The sequence below is a fragment of the Xenopus laevis genome, chromosome 7L (genome assembly GCF_017654675.1).
Source record: "Xenopus laevis strain J_2021 chromosome 7L, Xenopus_laevis_v10.1, whole genome shotgun sequence".
Lineage (NCBI taxonomy): Eukaryota > Metazoa > Chordata > Amphibia > Anura > Pipidae > Xenopus > Xenopus laevis.
In genome coordinates this window covers 130,670,500-130,692,390 of record NC_054383.1, presented here as the reverse complement: position 1 = coordinate 130,692,390, position 21,891 = coordinate 130,670,500, and the positions used below count along the sequence as shown (strand labels likewise).

The 21,891-nt window shown below is 37.0% G+C and overlaps 1 protein-coding gene across 1 annotated transcript; it reads right to left on the bottom strand.

Moving 5' to 3' along the window:
• Window positions 1-7,880: 7,880 nt before the first annotated feature.
• Window positions 7,881-21,545, bottom strand: LOC108696947 (phospholipase A2 inhibitor and Ly6/PLAUR domain-containing protein). Its single transcript, XM_041569735.1, has 6 exons — window positions 21,527-21,545; window positions 21,242-21,370; window positions 17,064-17,180; window positions 11,688-11,837; window positions 9,463-9,603; window positions 7,881-8,459 (listed from the first exon to the last, which is right to left on the bottom strand). The coding sequence occupies exons 2-6, from the start codon at window positions 21,291-21,293 to the stop codon at window positions 8,311-8,313; spliced, it is 609 nt and encodes a 202-aa protein (XP_041425669.1). The 5' UTR covers window positions 21,294-21,370; window positions 21,527-21,545; the 3' UTR covers window positions 7,881-8,310.
• Window positions 21,546-21,891: the final 346 nt, after the last annotated feature.

Here is a 21,891-nt window from a genome sequence, read left to right as displayed (position 1 = left end):
ATGTTGTTCTTCTAATAAGAATATGTGGAGTAGAAAAAGAAAACATAATGAATCATGGTCAATTAGAATTGATACAATAGTTGCTAATACTCCAGAGGTGTTGATGAGAAATGTATCAACCAAGGGGCAGATTTATCAAAGGTCGAAACTGGAATTTGAAAAACTTCGAAATTCGAATTCAAAAAGACCAACTGAAATTAAATCTAAGGTTTTTTTTTTTGGCCGAATAGGTCCATTTTCGATTGAATAGGTCAATTTTTCATTGAATTCAAATCGCACGATTCAACGTTTTCCCCCCAAAAAGAACTTTGATTCCACCAATTGACTCCAAATGGGTTCTAGGAGGTCCCCCATAGGCCAAAACAACAATTTGGAAAGTTTTAGATGTTGAATGGTCTAAGTTGAATTTTTAAAGAGACAGTACAGAATACATTTTGAAATTTGAATTTTCAAATTTTTTTCAAATTCAAATCGAATTTGGACTATTCCCTAATCGAAGTACATAAAAATTCGCTCGAAATTCGAATTTTTTTCATTTGATTTTTCACTTTGAACTTTGAGAAATCTGCCCCTAAATGTTGCAAAATTGTAACAGTGTTCAGTGTCTGCACCTAAATTACTGATCTGCCAGACTCCAACACCAGAGATAGAGACATTCAACTTTAAACTTAGATTTTTTCAAAAAAAAAAACGATAAGAAATAAAAAAAAATGGAAAGTTTTTGAAAAAAAGTCTTTATTTCTGGCGAACAAGCTGAAAACAATTGAACTGAATAAAGTGTTTGAAAGTTGAACTGGATAAACAGAGACATAATGTGACATTATGGTAAAGGAACTTAGCTAAATCTGTATCTAAGAAACAATGTTCTAAAAAGAAATGCAGCTGTGAAGTGCCAAATATAATTTCGACAAATGGTTTTTAAAAACGTGAAGTTTTTTGGTTAGAACTCTTGCTGCGCATTTCATATCATGTTGTGATACCTGAGCTGGATCAGCCTTTGTGGTTTCCGTAAGAAGGTTAATAAAGCTCTACTTGTTACATACATAGAAAATGAAGAGAAGGCAATGAATATAAGAATAACACGGACAGGAAAACAGACATGGATGAGACAAAGAGGATAACAAGCTGAGGAATAATATTCAAAGTAAAAAATAACTGCACTATAGACAATTGCAGTTTAGTGGTGAATAAAGAAATGTTCTAGGAAGTCATAAAGAATGAGGAAACCACAAGTTAATGTTCATTCCAACTAACTAAAACACAGTTGCCAATTACACCTGTAAATGTGCTTTACTATTCAAAATCCATTAGTAATGTTATGTGAGCAAGGGTGGCAGTTATTGGGTGTTATGTACAATATGCGCCATATACGGAACCGCACTGCTGCCCTCACTTGGTCTGATTCAGATGACCTTTTTTTTGTGTGTCTCAATAAACATCTAGCTTTAACTACCGACGTGTTGGTGAAACCACAAATATTCTCAAGGTGCCATAAACTTTCTTCATACAAACTTGGGTCACATTATATGCTCGTTTGCTCTTTGTACAGTTCTCTCACTTTTATAAAAAGGTTGCTCACACTCAGTTTGCAATTTTTAACCACGGAACGGATGTGTTGTTTTGGGGCAATGGAGTAAATTTAAAATGTTTTTATTTATGAGACTTTTCATACAATAAAAAAGTTGTAAAGTACAAACAAGTGTGGAGAATTTTTCGTGTACAAATCACAGGAAAGGTACAATACCACTTTGAGATCCTTATAATCTACATTGGTAGCAAAATAGTAAAGCTGGGGGTTTCCCAGTGATACAATTGAAAGGACAAGGAAAGGCAAAAAAATAAAATCCAATTTTTACTTTCTTTAATGAAAAAGAAACCTATCTCCAATATACTTTAATTAAAAAATGTGTACTGTTTTTATAAGAAACCTGACTGTATGCAGTGAAATTCTCCCTTCATTTATTGCTGTGGATAGGAATTATCAGACGGTCCCTAACTGCTGAACAGGGAAACAATAATACTTATGAACAGCAGGAGGAGCCCCCACCTTACGTACCAGCCATGCAGAACTCAAGCAGCTTTGTTTATGACGATCCCTAAGCAGCCCAGACCTCACTGAGCATGTGCAGGGTCAGGGTCAGGCAAAGATGTCTAACAAAGTTACAAGATGACATACCCCTGTGGCCAACTTTGAAAGCATAAATCATTTGTTTGATTAGGCTTGTGGTGCAGTAAGTTCATGTTTATATTTAGTATACAAAATACAGCATTTCTAGCATTATTCTATTTTAGACTTTCCTTGTCCTTTAACAGTTCCATATTGCAAAAATACATAGTAGGTCCAGTTATCTAAGAATACTTGAGTTAACCCCAGTCCTTTCATGTTAAGTACCATTACACTTTAAGAAAAAGTGGGGGCAATATCTCGGTACCTATATGAGAAGATTATATGTGTGAGGCTTGTATAATCATGTATGAGTAGTCTCCAAAACGGAAACGTAGTCAGACAGATGAGCATAGTCAATATAAACAGAAACACAGTAAACATAAAATAGGGTTTAAAGCTAAACGGGGGAACAAAAAGTGGTCAGACGTGGAGTACTGATAGTGGGTATCGTAACTGGTTTAGGGGGATGACTCAATATGGTGAGATGTAAAGGGGGGGCCATAGATATTATGTTAACAGAAGGTTAGAAGGGAGGGGGTCCCATTAAACCTGTAAAGTAAATTTAAATCCTTGGTATGCTTTCAGAAATGTAAAAAAAAAAAATAGTTTTACAAAAAAGTGTTTGTAGAAGAATAATACTCAAGTAACTAATTATAAGGTTTACAAAACATTACAACTGGCTTCCAAAAAGTTGAGTGACCATTTGGCGGTACCTTTTGGAGATAATGGACAGATGGTGCTTGATAGGAAAGTGCAGCCTTATTGGCTCATTAATGGTACTTGTGCAAGAACTGCCTATTTTTTTTTTTTGTCCCCCCTATCCTGATATGACATTTTGGAGAAGGCAAGAGCAAAGTGCAAAATGACATATTCGTTGGCCCTTTGCTTAAGACTCACTGGTGTAATCTCTTTTGTAAGCTACATAAACTACAATTCCCATCATGCCTTAGAAAACCAACTTGCAAAATAGTCCACTTGGAACTCAAAGAAGGGAGGTGTCAATATCAGCATTTTGCTTTAAAGGGGTTGTTCACTTTTAAATTAACTTTTAGTATGATGTAGAGAGGGATATTCTGAGACAATTTGCAATTGATTTAAATTTTTTATTATTTGTGTTGTTTTACTTATTTAGCTTTTTATCCAGCAGCTCTCCAGTTTGCAATTTTCGCAATCTGGTTGCTAAGGTCTAAATTACTCTAGCAACCATGCATTGATTTAAATAAGAGACTGGAATATGAATAGGAGAGACCTGAACAGAAAGATAAAAAAATAAAAAGTAGCAATAACAATACATTTGTAGCCTTACAGAGCATACAACACCACAAGAGCCGAGTTGATATAGAGGGCCATAACATGCTCTGCCTTAAAGGAACAGTTAGTGTAAAAATAAAAACTGGGTAAATAGATAGGCTGTGGAAAATAAAAAATGTTTCTAATATAGTTAGTTAGCCAAAAATGTAATGTATAAAGGCTGGAGTGACTGGATGTGTAACATAATAGCCAGAACACTACTTCCTGCTTTTCAGCTCTATAACTCTGAGTTAGTCAGTGACTATAAGGGGGGGCACATGGGACATAACTGTTCAGTGAGTTTGCAATTGATTCAAAAGCAAAAGTTATGACCCACATGGCTTCCTCTCAAGTCTCTGATTGGTTACTGCCTGGTAACCAATCAGTGGAAAGCAAGAGAGCTGAAAAGCAGGAAGTAGTGTTCTGGCTATTATGTTACACATCCAGTCACTCCAGCCTTTATACCTTACATATTTCTCTAACTATATTAGAAAATTTTTTTTTATTTTGCACAGCCTATCTATTTACCCAGTTTTAATTTTTATACTGAACAATTCAGTTATCAGTAGCCAAAACTATGGTTAAAGGGTTTGTTCATTTCAAGGGTTTGTTTAACTTTCCGTATGATGTAGGGAGTGATATTCTGGGACAATTGGCAATTGGTAATAAAAAGTAATAATAACAATACATTTGTAGCCTTTCAGAGCATTTGTATTCAGATGGGGTCAGTGACCACCATTTAAAAGCTGGAGAGAGTAAGAAGAAGGCAAATCATTAAAAATAACTATAAACGATGAAGACCAATTGAAAAGTTTGCTTAGAACTGGCCGTTCTATAACATGTTAAAAGGATACTGTCATGGGAAAAAATCTGCTTATTTATTAACTGGAGAAGAGGACAATTCGCAAACGAAAAACCTGAGTGCTAGAGAACTTTTGAACTTTTTCTCCAGAGAATTTTTACTAGTGAAAATTCTCTAGCAAAAATCTAGTATTTAATCAAAAACTACCTTTTTTGCTACCCTGTATTTCACCAGGGTAAGGCTGGTGAAATCCCATTATAAAAATAGAGCAGACACGTAAACCGCAATCAACATTGCCCTTTTCATGCTACTTTTCTCCATGGTTAAAATTCTCTATAGAAAATTCACTACTAAAGAATTTTCCCTACTGGATGAATTTTCACAGAGTATTTTCACCAGGAGAAAATTCACCACATTTTTCTTGAGAACGTGATTGTATGATTTTTAGTAAATATGGAGATGTGTTGTGAAAATGTGAACTGAGCTTTGGTGAAGTTGGGTGAAGAGAAAATTCACACTTTAGTAAAATTGCCTCATTGACTTGATCTTGTTCTCATTCTTGACTTTTTTAACCAGTATATATGGATACAGTTATGTACCCTGATTTTGTGTCCAAAAATTTATTGGGGATAGTTTTCCATCCAGAATGCATTTTGTGTTAAAAAAATAAATAAATAAACAAACGATCGACTCTCTGCCCAGTAATTAGTTCACTTTATCAGTTGTAATTTATAGTAACACATTATAATACATTTCAAAGAAATTCAAACTCACAAATCCACCAGTTTGAATCTTTAAGTAAATTGTGCCTAACTAACAGAAAATAAAAACTAAAAAAATAAATCTGTCTCCAGTTCGCATCCTTCCTGACTGCAAAAAGATACTCAAACCATACCCTGGATCAACTTTGTTCTATTAGGGGCAGATTTATCAAGGGTAGAAGTGAACATTCAAATTTAAAAATTCAAATTTTTGAGTTTATTTTAATGTAATTCCACAAATTCTTTAAAAAATTCAAATTTGGATTTCAAAATTAATCATGTACTGACCCTTTAAGAATTCAAATTTGACTTTTTGCCACCTTAAACCTGCTGAATTGCTGTTTTAGCATATGGGGGACATCCTGAAATCAATTTGGGGTTGTTTGGAGACATCCTGAAAATCAAGGTTTTTTTGGTGAAAAATTCAATCTGATTGGAGTTTGCACATCAATCCCATTCACCAGAATTTGAAAAATTCGATTTTTTTTTTCTGAAAAATTTCATAAATCTGCCATGGTTATTTATCAAGGGTCGAATTTCAAATAGAAAAAACTTCTAAATTCAAATTCAAAAAGACCAACCGAAATTAAGTCAAAGTTTTATTTTTGGTCGAATAGGTCCGTTTTTGATCGAATAAGTCCGTATTCGGCCAAATTCGAATCATACGAATCGAAGGAATAGCGCATACAATTGAATTTGATTCAAAATTTTCCCCCAAAAAAACTAAAAAATTTTAAAGTCCGCCAATTGACACCAAATAGGTTCACAGTGCTATGCAATATGTTGGCGCTATATAAATCAATGTTAATAAAAAATAATAATGATAATAGGAGGTCCCCCATAGCCTAAAACAGCAATTTGGCAGGTTTTAGATGGCGAATAGTCAAAGTCAGATTTTTAAAGAGACAGTACATGATAAATTTTGAATTTTCGAATTTTTTTCAAATCCAAATCTAATTTGGACTATTCCCTAGCCGAAGTACACAAAAAATAGCTTGAAATTTGAATTTTTTCCATTAGAAAATTCACTTCGACTTTTGATAAATCTGCCCCTTAGTGTTCATTTCAAAAATCCTTTGTGTTTCTAATTAGCTAAAAATATATTCAACCCTTCTTTAAATCAATCTATCAATTAATAAACATCAGAGATGGATGGTAAACTTGCTACAGGGTGGTTGTTAATGATACATTCTCTACTTGGAGTAAGGTTCTTAGTGAGGTCACTCAGGGCTCGGTATTGGGTCCACTTTTATTTAACTTGTTCATTAATTACTTAGGGGAGGGTGTTGTTAGTAATGTATCAGTGTTTGCAGATGACACAAAACTATCAGCCCAATTAATTCCATCCAGGATGTGGCACTTGCAACAGGATCTTGACCAACTGGCAATCTGGGCAGCTAAGTGGCAAATGAGATTCAATGTTGATAAATGTAAAGTCCTGCACCTGGGATGTAAGAATATCCACTTATACCCTTAATGGGACTGCACTAGGCAAATCCATTATGGAAAAGGACCTTGGAGTCCTTGTAGATGATAAACTTGGCTGTAGCAAGCAATGCCAGCATTGGCAAATAAGGTCTTGAGCTGTATTAAAAGGGGCAGAGAGTCACGGGAGGAGGGGGACATTCTTCCACTGTATAGAGCACTGGTAAGGCCCCATCTAGAATATGCCGTACAGTTTTGGTCTCCATCACTCAAACAGGACATTATTGTATTAGAGAGGGGACAGAGAAGGGCAACTAAGCTGGTAAAAGGTATTGAAAATCTTAGCTATGAGGAAAGACTGGCCAAATTGGAGATGTTCACGCTGGAGAAGAGGCGCTTAAGGGGTGATATGATAACTATGTATAAATATATAAGGGGATCATATAATAATCTCTCTAATACTTTATTTACCAGTAGGTCTTTCCAGCTGACACGAGGTCACCCATTCCGATTAGAAGAAAAGAGGTTCTGCCTAAATATTCAGAAGGTTTTTTTTATTTTACAGTGAGAGCTGTGAAGATGTGGAATTGTCTCCCTGAATCAGTGGTACAGGCTGATACATTAGATAACTTCAAACGGGAACTTTCTTGAAAATGACTGACTGACTGGCACATATTCTGCACGTGGAGAGACAGGATTTCTAGTGATTCTAATACATCTTACAGGCAAATGGAGACCCTAAAAATATATTGGATTTAACTGTCATTCAAAATCCAATACCCAACTCCTGCATGAAATGAGAATGAAGAGATAAAGATGCTGAGAGAATGATAGTGAAGATGAACTTGATTAGTTCAGATTTTGTATTGACTAAATTTAAGACATTTCTAATTTCAGTATGACAAAGCTTTTATGAAATTTTCATATTCATGATAGTTGCCCTTTAAGAAGGGGTTGGATGGTGTTTAGCAAGTGATGGAATACAGGGATATGGGAGATAGCTCATAGTACAAGTTGATCCAGGGACTGGTGCCATTGTATCTTGGAGACAGGAAGGAATTTTTTCCCACTCTGAGGCAAATGGGAGAGACTTAAAATAGTTCTTTTTGCCTTCCTCTGGATCAACTGGCAGTTAAACAGGTTATATGTAAACTTAAAATTGGATAATCATTCAAACAATGGTTTTGCATAGAGACGTAAAATATAATTTCCCACCGAACATTAATGTAAAATTAAAATAAACTTAAAGTTTATTTTAGGGATGAACCAAATCCACTATTTTGGATTTGGCCGAACCACCGAATCCTTCGCAAAACTGAACTGAATTTGAATCCTAATTTGCATATGCAAAGTAGGGGTGGGAAGGGGAATTCTTTTTACTTGTTTTGCACCAAAAAGTCACACGTTTCCCTCCCGCCCCTAATTTGCATATGCAAATTAAGATTCTGATTTGGTTCGAATCCTGCTGAAAAGGTCGAATCCTGGCCGAATACCAAATCGAATCCTGGATTTGTTTATTTAAGTTTATTTGCAGTGATGGGTGAATTTCAAGCACTTCGCCGCCAACGAAGAAATTTGTCCCTTTTTTTGGATGCCGGCGCATTTTCGCCAGCAAATTTGTGCCGACGTCTTAAAAAAACCGACGCCAGCATCAAAACCTAGACGCAATTTCGCAAATTTTTCGTAGTATCGTGAATTTCGCAGGAAATTTTTCAGCGAAGCAAAATGCCGCAAATTCGCCCATCACTATTCATTTCTAAATATAATTGCATTTTCCTTCATTGAAAAAGCAATGTGGCTGCGGATACTCTACTAAATGGATACCTTTATACCTTGTATACAGTTTTTTCAATACATTGGGACAGTTATAATTCCTGATGTTTGTCATTTGTGCACGTAACTCTGAATTTAATTGAAAATTCATCCTTTTCAAAGTGTGGTGAATTTCTTCCAAAGTCACAAAAACTTTTAGTAGCACAGCCATTTGCAGCCACTTTAATTGTTTCATTGCCTCCTGTAGAGAAAAGATACAGAAGTGTGTAGCAATACATTACAACATCAGAAGTCGTGCAAACACTAACAATATAAGTTACTGTTACTATAGGCACCATCTCTCCCTACTATACCTGCTATCCCACAGTCACACTCCCTTCTCATAGACTATTATCCACTGTTACTATAGGCACCATCTCTCCCTACTATACCTGCTATCCCACAGTCACACTCCCTTCCCAGAGACTTTTATCCACTGTTACTATAGACACCATCTCTCCCTACTATACCTGCTATCCCACAGTCACACTCCCTTCCCAGAGACTATTATCCACTGTTACTATAGACACCATCTCTCCTTACTATACCTGCTATCCCACAGTCACACTCCCTTCCCAGAGACTATTATCCACTGTTACTATAGACACCATCTCTCCCTACTATACCTGCTATCCTACAGTCACACTCCCTTCCCATAGACTATTATCCACTGTTACTATAGGCACCATCTCTCCCTACTATACCTGCTATCCCACAGTCACACTCCCTTCCCAGAGACTATTATCCCACTGTTACTATAGGCACCATCTCTCCCTACTATACCTGCTATCCCACAGTCACACTCCCTTCCCAGAGACTATTATCCCACTGTTACTATAGGCACCATCTCTCCCTACTATACCTGCTATCCCACAGTCACACTCCCTTCCCAGAGACTATTATCCACTGTTACTATAGGCACCATCTCTCCCTACTATACCTGCTATCCCACAGTCACACTCCCTTCCCAGAGACTATTATCCACTGTTACTATAGGCACCATCTCTCCCTACTATACCTGCTATCCCACAGTCACAGTCCTATTGCAGTGTGTCAAAAAACCTTTTGATATAATAATTATGTTTTAACAGGTTTCCCTGTAATAATTGAATACATCTAATAGATTCTGTCAGAGAGTTGGTCCAAAGGGATGTGAATAATATGTGATTACAACGTATTGAACATATAATATTTAGTAATATTACCTGACATCTGTGCATAGTAAGAAGCACACATATATTCATCTCCTGTGCATTTCATGGTATCCTCAGAATAACACATGTTTGAGGTTATAGTTGTGCAGGTGTTGCAGATCACTCCATTCAGTTGAGGGTTATTGACTGGCACTTTACATGGAGAATAATGAAAGTAAATTTAACTTTAAAGGGGGTCTAAACTGTGCTGAACTGCTCAAGCACATTTAATAAGCAGTTGTTGGACTACAGATCTCAGAATAATGCAGCATGTTATCAAAAAGAAGGCATTATAGAAGGGTTATGGTTGTGTTCTTAAAGGGGACCCGTCACCCAAAAAATATTGCCAAATCCTATTTTATCACGTTAGTCAGGCAAAACTAACTTTAATTACACTGTATAAATTATTTGAATCTTGTTTCCTTCAGTCTGGGAATTCATAATTATAACAAACGAGCCATTTTTGTGGACACTGTTATTAAGACAAGCCTTGTATCATCTCAGAATCTTGTTTGTGCACCAGAATGGAGGACCTGATGTCCATCCCCATGTCCTGGTTACACAATTAAATGGTGAAGAGAGGGGAGAGCAGTGACATCTAGGAAGTGCTGAATTCTTTCATATAACCAACTGATGTTGCTGTGTGATATTGCAGTCACTGTTATTCTTTCATATAACCAACAGAGGGCATTGTGGGATATTGCAGTCTCTCCCCAAGTGTACTGTTGGTATAGGAATGATTAGAAGTGACTGCAATCTCAGCTACTCGGGTCGGGTACCGCTGACCCGAGTATAAGCCGAGGTAGACTTTTCCAGCACATTTTGGATGCTGAAAAACTCGGCTTATACTCGGGTATATACGGTAATTGCCTAAGGCATAGAGGAGGGGCAGGCAATATTTGATTGACAGCTGAGATTTTTTAAATGTGCTAACAACAGCTATGAATGCTTTAATAAAGAATAGAATTTGGATTTCATGTTTAATTTGAAAAGGACTTTTATTATACAGATTTTTATATCTGGGTGACAGGTCCACTTTAAAGTTGCATTGATTAAAAAGGTTGTAAACCCAGCCATAACCCCATCCCACAGTGCCCCCTAGTTTTGTAAAGAAGTTACAGCAACTGTAATTATAGATGCAAGAAAATTTACCAATTGATAAGAAAATCATTATAAATGCAAAAGAATTGACCAATAAGGATTCTGATTCCCAGCACCATGTCAGGCATCTTGCTGTTACATAGTTAGTTACATAGTTAAATTTGGTTGAAAAAAGACAAAGTCCATCAAGTTCAACCCCTCCAAATGAAAACCCAGCATCCATACACAAACCCCTCCCTACTTTTAATTAAAATTCTATATACCCGTACCTATACTAACTATAGAGTTTAGTATCACAATAGCCTTTGATATTATGTCTGTCCAAAAAATCATCCAAGCCATTCTTAAAGGCATTAACTGAATCAGCCATCACAACATCACCCGGCAGTGTTATCTTACATATAGACATAATTATGTCATTTTTTCCTTCATTATATAAGGGTCTGGCCACACAAGCAGATTTGGGCAGATTAGTCGCCAAAGCGACAAATCTCCTCTTCTACGGGGCGTCAATCTCTCCGAACTGCTTTTCCCCTGCCCTCTGCCAGCTAAAATGAAAATCACCTGGGGAAAGGCACACGCGGTGCTTTGTTTTCCGAAGTCGCCCGAAGTTTACTCTTGAGGCAACTTAGGGCGATTTCGAAAAACGAAGAGCCGCGTGTGCCAACCCCCAGGTGAAATTAATTTTAGCTGGCAAAGGGCAGGGGAAAAGCAGTTCGGAGAGATTGGCCCCCCGTAGAGGAGATTTGTCGCTGGGGCGACTAATCTCCCCGAATCTGCTCGTGTGGATTAACCCTGTTCTTTGTTCCTGTAATTGGAGTTGGAAGCTTTAAGCTCAGTTTCCCAGCACTGAACAAGGCTGTCCTTTATCCTCATGTCTGATTCCAGTGTCATATCATCAAGGAAAACAATAACATCATTAATCTCTTTATGTAAGATAACAGCAAGATGCCTGCATTTATAATGACGTTTTTGATCAGTAGAATTCTCATTGGAGAATTTTCTTCTATTTTTTTTTTGCATCTATAATTATGTTTTTCTCCAATTTCTACAGAAAACTAGGGGGCGCTGTGGGATGGGGTTATTGCTGGGTGAGTAAGTCATAGACATTGTAATGAGAAATATCAGATACTTACAAGTTGGTTTGGGAGGAGTGCAGTCGTCTGTATCACAGCAGGAGGTTCCTAATTTAACATGTGCAATATCATTACGGAAACTTCCATGTCTATCACATCCCTTGCGAGGGGCACATGAAATGGTTTTCACTTCTTTTACAGTTATACCAGCTGTAGGAATGTATGAACAGTACAATGGATACTGGGAAGCTTAAACATTTTTTGTTTGGTATTAGTTTTTTTCAGTTTATTTGTTTTCAGATTGTTTACCATAAATAAAGACATTTTTCAACTACTTTCCATCTTTTATTTTTTACTGTTTTTCCAAAATCTCAGTTTAAAGTTGAATGCCCCTGTCTCTGGTGTTTGAGTCTGGCAGCTCAGTAATTCAGGTGCAGATTCTGAATGGTTACAATTTGCTCCATTAGTTGATCCATTTCTCAGTATGATCAATGTGGAGTATTAGTAACTATTGTATCAAGTCTAACAGCTGCCTGTAATGAAACCCAGGGATTCTGCTCAGCAGGGACAAACATAAGAAATGTATCAACTAAATGTTTTAATATATCAGTTACAAAGTCAAAGACACCCCCCTCAGAAAAATAAAACTTTACACTTCAATATTAGTGTGAAGGGCATAAAAAGATAAAAAAAATATTTTGCTTGCGATGGTTATCTCAAAACCAGTAAGGGTCAGGGCACACACACAGATATGGGGAGATTAGTCACCCGGCAACAAATCTCCTCTTCTTCGGGGCTACTAATCTCCCCAAAATGCGTCCTGCTGGCTAGAATGTAAATCGCTGGTGGGATCGCACTTGGACTTTTTCGAAGGCACCAGAAGTTTCCTTGTAAAGCAACTTTGGGCAACTTCGGAAAACGAAGCACTCCAAGTGCCATCCTGCTGCCGATTTACATTCTAGCCGGCAGGAAGGCAGTTTGTAGAGATTTGCCAACGGCGACTAATCTCCCTGGGTCTGAGCGTGTGCAAAAATTAATGTTATAATATTAATATATATATATATATATATATATATATACCACAATGAAAAGACCGCACCAATCAGATCTTGAAAAAAAGTGAAAAAATTTTATTCAATGTTTGGGCTCCTCACTTGAGCCGTCTTCAAGACTAGAGACGGCTCAAGTGAGGAGCCGAAACGTTGAATAAATAGTTTTTCACTTTTTTTCAAGACCTGATTGGTGCGATCTTGTGAGTGCAATTTTGAATTATTTATTAGTTTTTTTAATAACGCTTCCACACATTACTTCCTTTTTACCCACAAAAAGAACTAAGAAGATCAAACGCAGGCTGGGACGCTCAAATTGCAAATGCTTACTTCTTGTAAGTATGAACACCTGCCGGACAAACTAGGACCGGAGTGTGAGCTTCTGTGCAACTATAACTTTAACATCACGGGTGTAAAATAAATTAATGAGGTTTATAGTAAAAAACCTCTGGCACCGCTTAGGTCATAGGTTTTTATACCGGATAAAAATAACTCTCTATGGTGGCGCAGAATCTTTGAATATAAATATCCACATGCGGGTATATTTGAACATAGCAAGTTCACTAAAAATATCATATTGATTTTATTTGAAATACTGCACTATATACATTTTATGTGTTTTTCCCCCTGCAAAACCTTGTGGTTTTTTGAGAAATACAGCAATGTATTGTGGAAATTAAATGTAAATGAATAAGTACAACAATTGCTGGCATTAAATAATTGTTGCTGACTGCCACACGGGAGGAATTGGATACCGGTATAGGATCCGTTGATAGGATAGGAACAAGGGATGCACCAAATCCACTATTTCGGAATCGGCTGAACCCCTGAATCCTTCGTGAAAGATTTGGGGGAATACCGAACTGAATCCTGATGTTCATATGCAAATCAGTGAGGGGGAGAGAAAAAGAGAGTGGCAAAAAGTTTTTTTTACTTCCTCGTTTTGAGACGAAAAGTCAAATTATTTTGACTTTTGATTCAGTTTGGTATTCGGCCAGGATTTGGCTGTTTTCAGAAGGATTCTGATTCAGCTGAATACTTGTGCCTGGCCAAACTGAATCCGTATCCTGCTGAAAACGGCTGAATCCTGACACAATACCAAACCGAATCCTGGATTTGGTGCATCCCTAATAGGAACTTAGACTTCTGTTTGTAATTTTTTTTTTATTGAAAAAATATACTTAATTAATTAATTATATATATATATATATATATATAATTAATTAAGTATATTTTTTCAATAAAAAAAAATTATATATATATATATATATATATATATATATATATATATATATATATATATATATATATATATATATATATATATATATATATATATATATATATATATATATATATATAACAAAGGGAGTGGAGTGCACAACCATAAGAGAAACTGGATACCTGGGTGCTAGTCCGTAACATATAGATCCATACTGCAAATATTGACAGCACTCCAAGGAAGTTCACAATGAGTCGATATTGCTAAAGTCGAGGTTTTATTGAAGATCCAACTTTCGGTTCCTTACTGGAACCTTCGTCAGGGATAATAACACCCTGACGAAGGTTCCAGTAAGGAACCGAAACGTTGGATCTTCAATAAAACCTCCACTTTAGCAATATCGACTCATTGTGAACTTCCTTGGAGTGCTGTCAATATTTGCAGTATGGATATATATATATATATATATATATATATATAAATAACATTAATTTTTGCACATGCTCAGATTCCGGGAGATTAGTTGCCCAGTGACAAATCTCCTCTTCTTTGGGACGACTAATCTCGCTGAACTGCCTTCCCACCAGCTAGAATGTAAATCACCGGCAGATAGGGATGTAGCGAACGTCGGAAAAAAAGTTTGCGAACATATTCGCGAACTTGCGCAAAAATGCGAGCGGTTCGCGAACGGTTCGCGAACCCCATAGACTTCAATGGGAAGGCGAACTTTAACATCTAGAAAAGACATTTCTGGCCAGAAAAATGATTTTAAAGTTGTTTAAAGGGTGCAACGACCTGGACAGTGGCATGCCAGAGGGGGATCAAGGGCAAAAATGTATCTGAAAAATCTGCCTGTGTGTGCTTGGAAGAGATAGTGTAGGGGGAGAGCTGTTAGTGATTTCAGGGACAGATGATAGTAAGTTTGCTGGCTAGTAATCTGCTTGATACTGCTCTGTATTGGAGGGACAGAAGTCTGCAGGGATTTGAGGGACATTTTAGCTTAGGTAGCTTTGCTGGCTAGTAATCTACTGTTCTCTTTAAACAACTGCCATACGTTGACCTTGTAGGCATTGTTTGCCCAGTTTTTTTGGACGCAGCCACTGAAGCACAGTTGCCAGAAAAAATATGCCATATAAATGCTGAAAATAGTCATTTTTCGCCATACGTTGACCTTGTAGACATTGTTTGCCCAGTTTTTTTGGACGCAGCCACTGAAGCACAGTTGCCAGAAAAAATATGCCATATAAATGCTGAAAATAGTAATTTTTCGCCATACGTTGACCTTGTAGACATTGTTTGCCCAGTTTTTTTGGTTGCAGCCACTGAAGCACAGTTGCCAGAAAAAATATGCCACATAAATGCTGAAAATAGTCATTTTTTGCCATATACGTTGAGTCAACGTATGGCAAAAAATGACTATTTTCAGCATTTATATGGCATATTTTTTCTGGCCTCTGTGCTTCAGTGGCTGTGGCCAAAAAAACTGGGCAAACAATGCCTACAAGGTCAACGTATACACTACTACAGCGGTGGATACGGATTACGTAAAATATATGAATGCTGCTTGAAAAAAAGTAACTCAAGTGGTTTTTCTAGAGACGATAATATTATCAATATTTAGACAAAATGTGAACAAGCTCACACAGCTCGATGGCGGGTTGAAGAAAACAGTGTGCAAATAATGCCTACAAGGTCAACGTATACACTACTACAGCGGTGGATACGGATTACGTAAAATATATGAATGCTGCTTGAAAAAAAGTAACTCAAGTGGTTTTTCTAGAGACGATAATATTATCAATATTTAGACAAAATGTGAACAAGCTCACACAGCTCGATGGCGGGTTGAAGAAAACAGTGTGCAAATAATGCCTACAGGGCAAATAATGCCTAAAAGGTCAACTTATACACTACTACAGCGGTAGTAAAATAAAAAAAAGTAAAATAAAAAAAAATGAATATTAAAAAAAAAAATTAAAGTTGGTGCTGCTGAACTACTAGGAGCAGCAGATTAGCACACCAGTCCCACTCCCCAACACTGCTAGACTAATAGCACTGGGCTCTTATAGTAGTAGTAGTAGTAGTAGTAGTAGTAAAACAACAAAAAAATAAATAAAAGCAGTCCTTACAAGGACTACTGTTATTGCAGCAGTCAGCAGATGAGATCAGAAGCAGGACAGCTGCCCACTGCAGCTACATACAGAGCACTGCAGTAGAAGGTAGATTACTAGCCAGCAAAGCTACCTAAGCTTAAATGTCCCTCAAACCCCTGCAGACTTCTGTCCCTCCAATAACAGAGCAGTATCAAAACGATTACTAGCCAGCAAACTTTCAACTGTCCCTGAAATCACTAACAGGCAGCAGCTCTCTCCCTACACTATCTCTTCAGCACACACAGGCAGAGTGAAAAAACGCTGCAGGGCTTCGGTTTTTATAGGGAAGGGGAGTGGTCCAGGGGAGAGCTTCCTGATTGGCTGCCATGTACCTGCTGGTCTGGGGTGAGAGGGCAAAAAAAAGCGCCAACAATGGCGAACCCAAAATGGCGAACGTCGCGCGACGTTCGCGAACTTCCGGCGAGCGCGAACACCCGATGTTCGCGCGAACAAGTTCGCCGGCGAACAGTTCGCGACATCTCTACCGGCAGAATGGCACTTGGAGTGCTTTTTTTTCCGAAGTCGCCCAAAGTTGCCTTACGAGGAAACTTGTAAGTATGAACACCTGCCGGACACACTGGGCCCAGAGTGTGAGCTTCTGTGCAACTATAACATCATGGGTGTAAAATAAATAAATAAGGTTTATAGTAAAAAAAAACCTCTGGTACCACTTAGGTCACGGGTTTTTATACCGGATAAACATAACTCTCTATGGTGGCGCACAATCTTTGAGTATAAATATCCACATGCGGGTATATTTGAACACAAGAAGTTTACTAAAAATATCATATTGATTTTATTTGAAATACTGCACTATATACATTTTATCAGTTTTTCCCCCTCAAAACCTTGTGGTTTTTTGAGAAATACAGCAATGTATTGTGGAAATTGTCTTTTCTGAGGGTGGAGGAGAGCCCTGCTGATTGGGGAAGCACCTTTCGTTCTAGAGGATCAACTATTTAACTAATCATTTAAATTTAAGTTAAAGGGGAAAAAAAACCATGAAATATACCTGCGGTTGCCAATATGTATAAAGTCCTACAAACATCATCACGCTGGCAAGTTTCACTTGTGCCTTGACATGGGCTGTCACTGCTTGAAATGCAGGTCTGGCAAGAAAGTGAATAACCTGAAGAGAATGAGAATGAACACAGACATTCAAGATGCAGTTAAATTTCATACATTTCTGGTAATATAGATTGTTGTTTTTTAAATAAAAACACCTTTCAATAGGTATGGGACCTGTTCTCCAGAATGCTCGGGACCTGGGGTTTTCCGGTTAACAGATGTTTTCATAATTTGAATCTTCAAACCTTAAGTCTACTAGAAAATCATGTAAACATTAAATAAACCCAATAGGCTGGTTTTGCTTCCAATAAGGATTAATTATATTTTAGTTGGGATCAAGTACAAGTTACTGTTTTATTATTACACAGAAAAAGGAAATATTATTTAATCATTTGTATTATTTGGATAAAATGGGGTCTATGGGAGACGGCCTTTCTGTAATTTGGAGTTTTCTGGATAACGGGGTTTTGGATAATGGATCTCATACCAGTTTGCTACTTAGCTAGTAAACAATAGCAGCCAATTAGCAGAAAGAACATTCCTGATCAGATACCTCATTAATTTTACTATGATTTACTTGGTGTGGGAAAATATAATTCAGTGTATTCATGTATCACCATAGGCCCTTTACATTTAGGGGGTTATTTATCAAAGGTTTAATTTCTGTGATTTTTTTTTTTACTCTAATAAACTGAAATTTACTCACAACTAGGCATGGTCAAATTTGACCCATTTCGTTTCGGCAAAAATTCACCACCGGCGAAATGCCGGTGGCCATTAAAGTCTATGGGCGAACGACACCATACAAGTCTATGGGCGTCATTTCGGTGGTGAAACAAGGTGAAAAAATTCGCCCATCCATGCTCACAACTCAAATGGGACCTTTTTTATGAAAAAACTCAAACATCTAAAATTCAATAGAATGTTAACGACCCTAAAACTTTGAACCTTCTCGTCGATCTGCCCCTTAGAGTCATTCAGTTTACTAAAGGTGTTGTTCACCTTCAGAACAAGTTTTTAGTTAAGTTGTTTTGAGATTGTTCACCAGAAACAAAGACTTTTTTTCATTTTGCTTTTTATCTTTTATTTTTTGTCATTTTTCCAAAATTGAAGTTTAAAGTTGAATATTGGTGTCTCTGTTGTGAGTCTGGCAGCTCGGTGATCCAGTTGCCGATTCTGTTACAATTTGCTCCATTAGTTGATCCATTTCTCAGCAGCATCTCTGGAGTATTAGTAACTATTGTATCAAGCTGCCTTTAATGAAACTCAGGGATTCTGCTCAGCAGGGACAAAGATAAGAAATGTATCAACTGAATGTATCAATTTAGAATAGTTTACAGGGTCGGCGACCCCCTCAACCCCAGAGATGCTTCAGAAAGACATAAAAAGGTGAAAATTAAAGTTTAAACTTCAATATTAGGAAAACAGTCACAAATAGAAAATAGAAAGTAAACGAAAAGCATCTTTATTTCTTGTGAACTATCTGAAACCAACTAAACTGAAAACATAATAATAATTTGTATCAGCTATAGATAGGGTTGCCATCCGGCCGGTATTTTACCGGCCTAGCCAGTAAAATACCTGCCAAGGCCGGGGTGGGTATTACAAATTTACCGGCAATGTAGCTGCCGGTAAATTTGTAATACGATCAAAAGGAGCCCTCGGCCTACCCCCAATCCCCTGCAACTTACCTTTTTTTTGCCTCTTCTAGATTACATTCCATGGTAACATAAAAAGCAGTGCATTATAATAATTATGATCCTGATTATCAATCAGCCTTACAGCATCAGCACCTTTGAGAAACGCTGCCTGACTTTCTACTGTTTTAAAAATTTATGAGAATCCTTAAAAGAACAGTAACACCAAAAAGTGAAAATGTTTTAAAGTCATTAAAATATAATGTACTGTACTGTTTCCTTGCACTGGTGTGTTGGTTTCAGAAACACTACTATAGAGAGTATATATATATATATATATATATATATATATATATATATATATATATATATATATATATATATATATATATGTATATATATATATATATAACATGGTGCTATGCAGCCATGGGGGCAGCCATTCAAGGATCAGGTTACATAGCAGATAACAGATGCACTATATAGAATACCATTGTATTCTATTACAGAGTTTATTAGTTATCTGCTAAGTAGCCTGTGCCTTTTTTTCCTTTTTCAGTTTAAATGACTCCCCCATGGCTACACAGCAGCTTGTTTATATAAACTATAGTAGTACTTATCTGTTAACTACAGTGTATCCTGTGCTTGAACGGCTGCCCCCATGGCTACACAGCAGCTTGTTTATATAAACTATAGTAGTACTTATCTGTTATCTACTGTGTATCCTGTGCTTGAATGGCTGCCCCCATGGCCACACAGCAGCTTGTTTATATAAACTATAGTAGTACTTATCTGTTATCTACTGTGTATCCTGTGCTTGAATGGCTGCCCCCATGGCTACACAGCAGTTTGTTTATATAAACTATAGTAGTACTTATCTGTTATCTACTGTGTATCCTGTGCTTGAATGGCTGTCCCCATGGCTACACAGCAGCTTGTTTATATAAACTATAGTAGTACTTATCTGTTATCTACTGTGTATCCTGTGCTTGAATGGCTGCCCCATGGCTACACAGCAGTTTGTTTATATAAACTATAGTAGTATTTATCTGTTATCTACTGTGTATCCTGTGCTTAAATGGCTGCCCCCATGGCTACACAGCAGTTTGTTTATATAAACTATAGTAGTACTTATCGGTTATCTACTGTGTATCCTGTGCTTGAATGGCTGTCCCCATGGCTACACAGCAGTTTGTTTATATAAACTCTAGTAGTACTTATCTGTTATCTACTGTGTATCCTGTGCTTGAATGGCTGCCCCCATGGCTACACAGCAGTTTGTTTATATAAACTATAGTAGTACTTATCTGTTATCTACTGTGTATCCTGTGCTTGAATGGCTGTCCCCATGGCTACACAGCAGTTTGTTTATATAAACTATAGTAGTACTTATCTGTTATCTACTGTGTATCCTGTGCTTGAATGGCTGTCCCCATGGCTACACAGCAGCTTGTTTATATAAACTATAGTAGTACTTATCTGTTATCTACTGTGTATCCTGTGCTTGAATGGCTGCCCCATGGCTACACAGCAGTTTGTTTATATAAACTATAGTAGTACTTATCTGTTATCTACTGTGTATCCTGTGCTTGAATGGCTGTCCCCATGGCTACACAGCAGTTTGTTTATATAAACTATAGTAGTACTTATCTGTTATCTACTGTGTATCCTGTGCTTGAATGGCTGCCCAAATGGCTACACAGCAGCTGGATTATATAAACTATAGTAGTACTTATCTGTTATCTACTTTGTATCCTGTGCTTGAATGGCTGCCCCCATGGCTATACAGCAGCTTGTTTATATAAACTATAGTAGTACTTATCTGTTATCTACTGTGTATCCTGTGCTTGAATGGCTACACAGCAGCTTGTTTATATAAACTATAGTAGCCTTTTTCTAAAGCAAACACATAACATTTCCCAATGCAGGTCAACAGTACATTTTATTTTAATTACTTTAAAATGCTGTTATTTTTTGGTGTTAACTTAGCCCATCAACAGCAGGTTATTGCACAATAAACATGGGCGGTTCACCTTCAAGTTACAAGTTTCAATTGGTCTTCCATTACTTTTTAGAGTTTTTTTTAATTATTAGCCCTTTTCTAATGATTCTTTCCAGGTCAAATGCTCTGTAAGGCTACACATTTATTGTTATTGTTACTTTTTATTACTCATCTTTCTATTCAGGCCTCTCCTATTCATATTCCAGTCTCTTATTCACATAAGTGCATGGTTGCTAGGGTAATTTGGACCCTAGCAACCAGACTAATAAAACTGCAAACTGGAGAGCTGCTGAATAAAAAGCAAAATAACTCAAAAACTACAAATAATAAAAAACCAACAACAAATTGCAAACAGTCTCAGAATATAACTCTGTACATACTAAAAGTTAATTTAAAGTTGAACAACCCATTTAAAGGATAACAAAAACATGATAGTGATCTCCTGAGAATAACTGCCACTATGATAAACATGTAAAGACTCACCTGTTGCTGCAACAACACACAAGATATAGATAAACCTGAGCAGAGATCTCATGATTAAAGTTCTGGTTTGTTCAGACTTCAAAACTGGAGTTCTCAGAAGTCTCTTATTTGCACAGAGCAGGAAGTGATCTGTATGAAAAACATTTTTTTTTAGAAAATAAGCAAGACAAAAATCTTTGTGGGTATTGTGCTGACAGCTAAATAGAGGAATATATTAGGTTGGAATAAAGAAATTATTAAGAAAAACAAAAATCAAATGTCAATATACAAACTAGGTAACTGTACTTGATTGGCCATTACTATGTGTAGTCCTGGGATCCACTTGTAAGTCTTATGGTTGCCCTTATAGCAGAGACCATTGTAAATGCAAATATACCCTCTGCTTTTGTTGTTATCCGCATACCTCCCAACATTTTGGAAATCAAAAGAGGGGCAAAAAGTTGTGGTGTGCGTAGCGCAGCAAAACATCTTTTGGCCTGCCCATTTTTCTGGCCCCACCCCCTAATTACCATGTTCATTTTACAAATTGTAAATAAGCCCTATCATTTTATAATGGGCAGGGAGAGTTGTATGGCAGTCCCTATTAAGGGGATGTAGAAAGTTGTAGTGCAACTGGCTTCCCTCCACTGGTTATTGAACTACAATTCCCA

Coding starts and splice junctions, on each gene's coding strand:
- LOC108696947 (XM_041569735.1), bottom strand. CDS start 21,293: ATGAGATCTCTGCTCAGGTTTATCTATATCTTGTGTGTTGTTGCAGCA. Junction 9,604..11,687: donor CACTCCTCCCAAACCAACTT/GTAAGTATCTGA, acceptor CTCCATGTAAAG/TGCCAGTCAATAACCCTCAA. Junction 8,460..9,462: donor TTACTATGCACAGATGTCAG/GTAATATTACTA, acceptor TTTTCTCTACAG/GAGGCAATGAAACAATTAAA.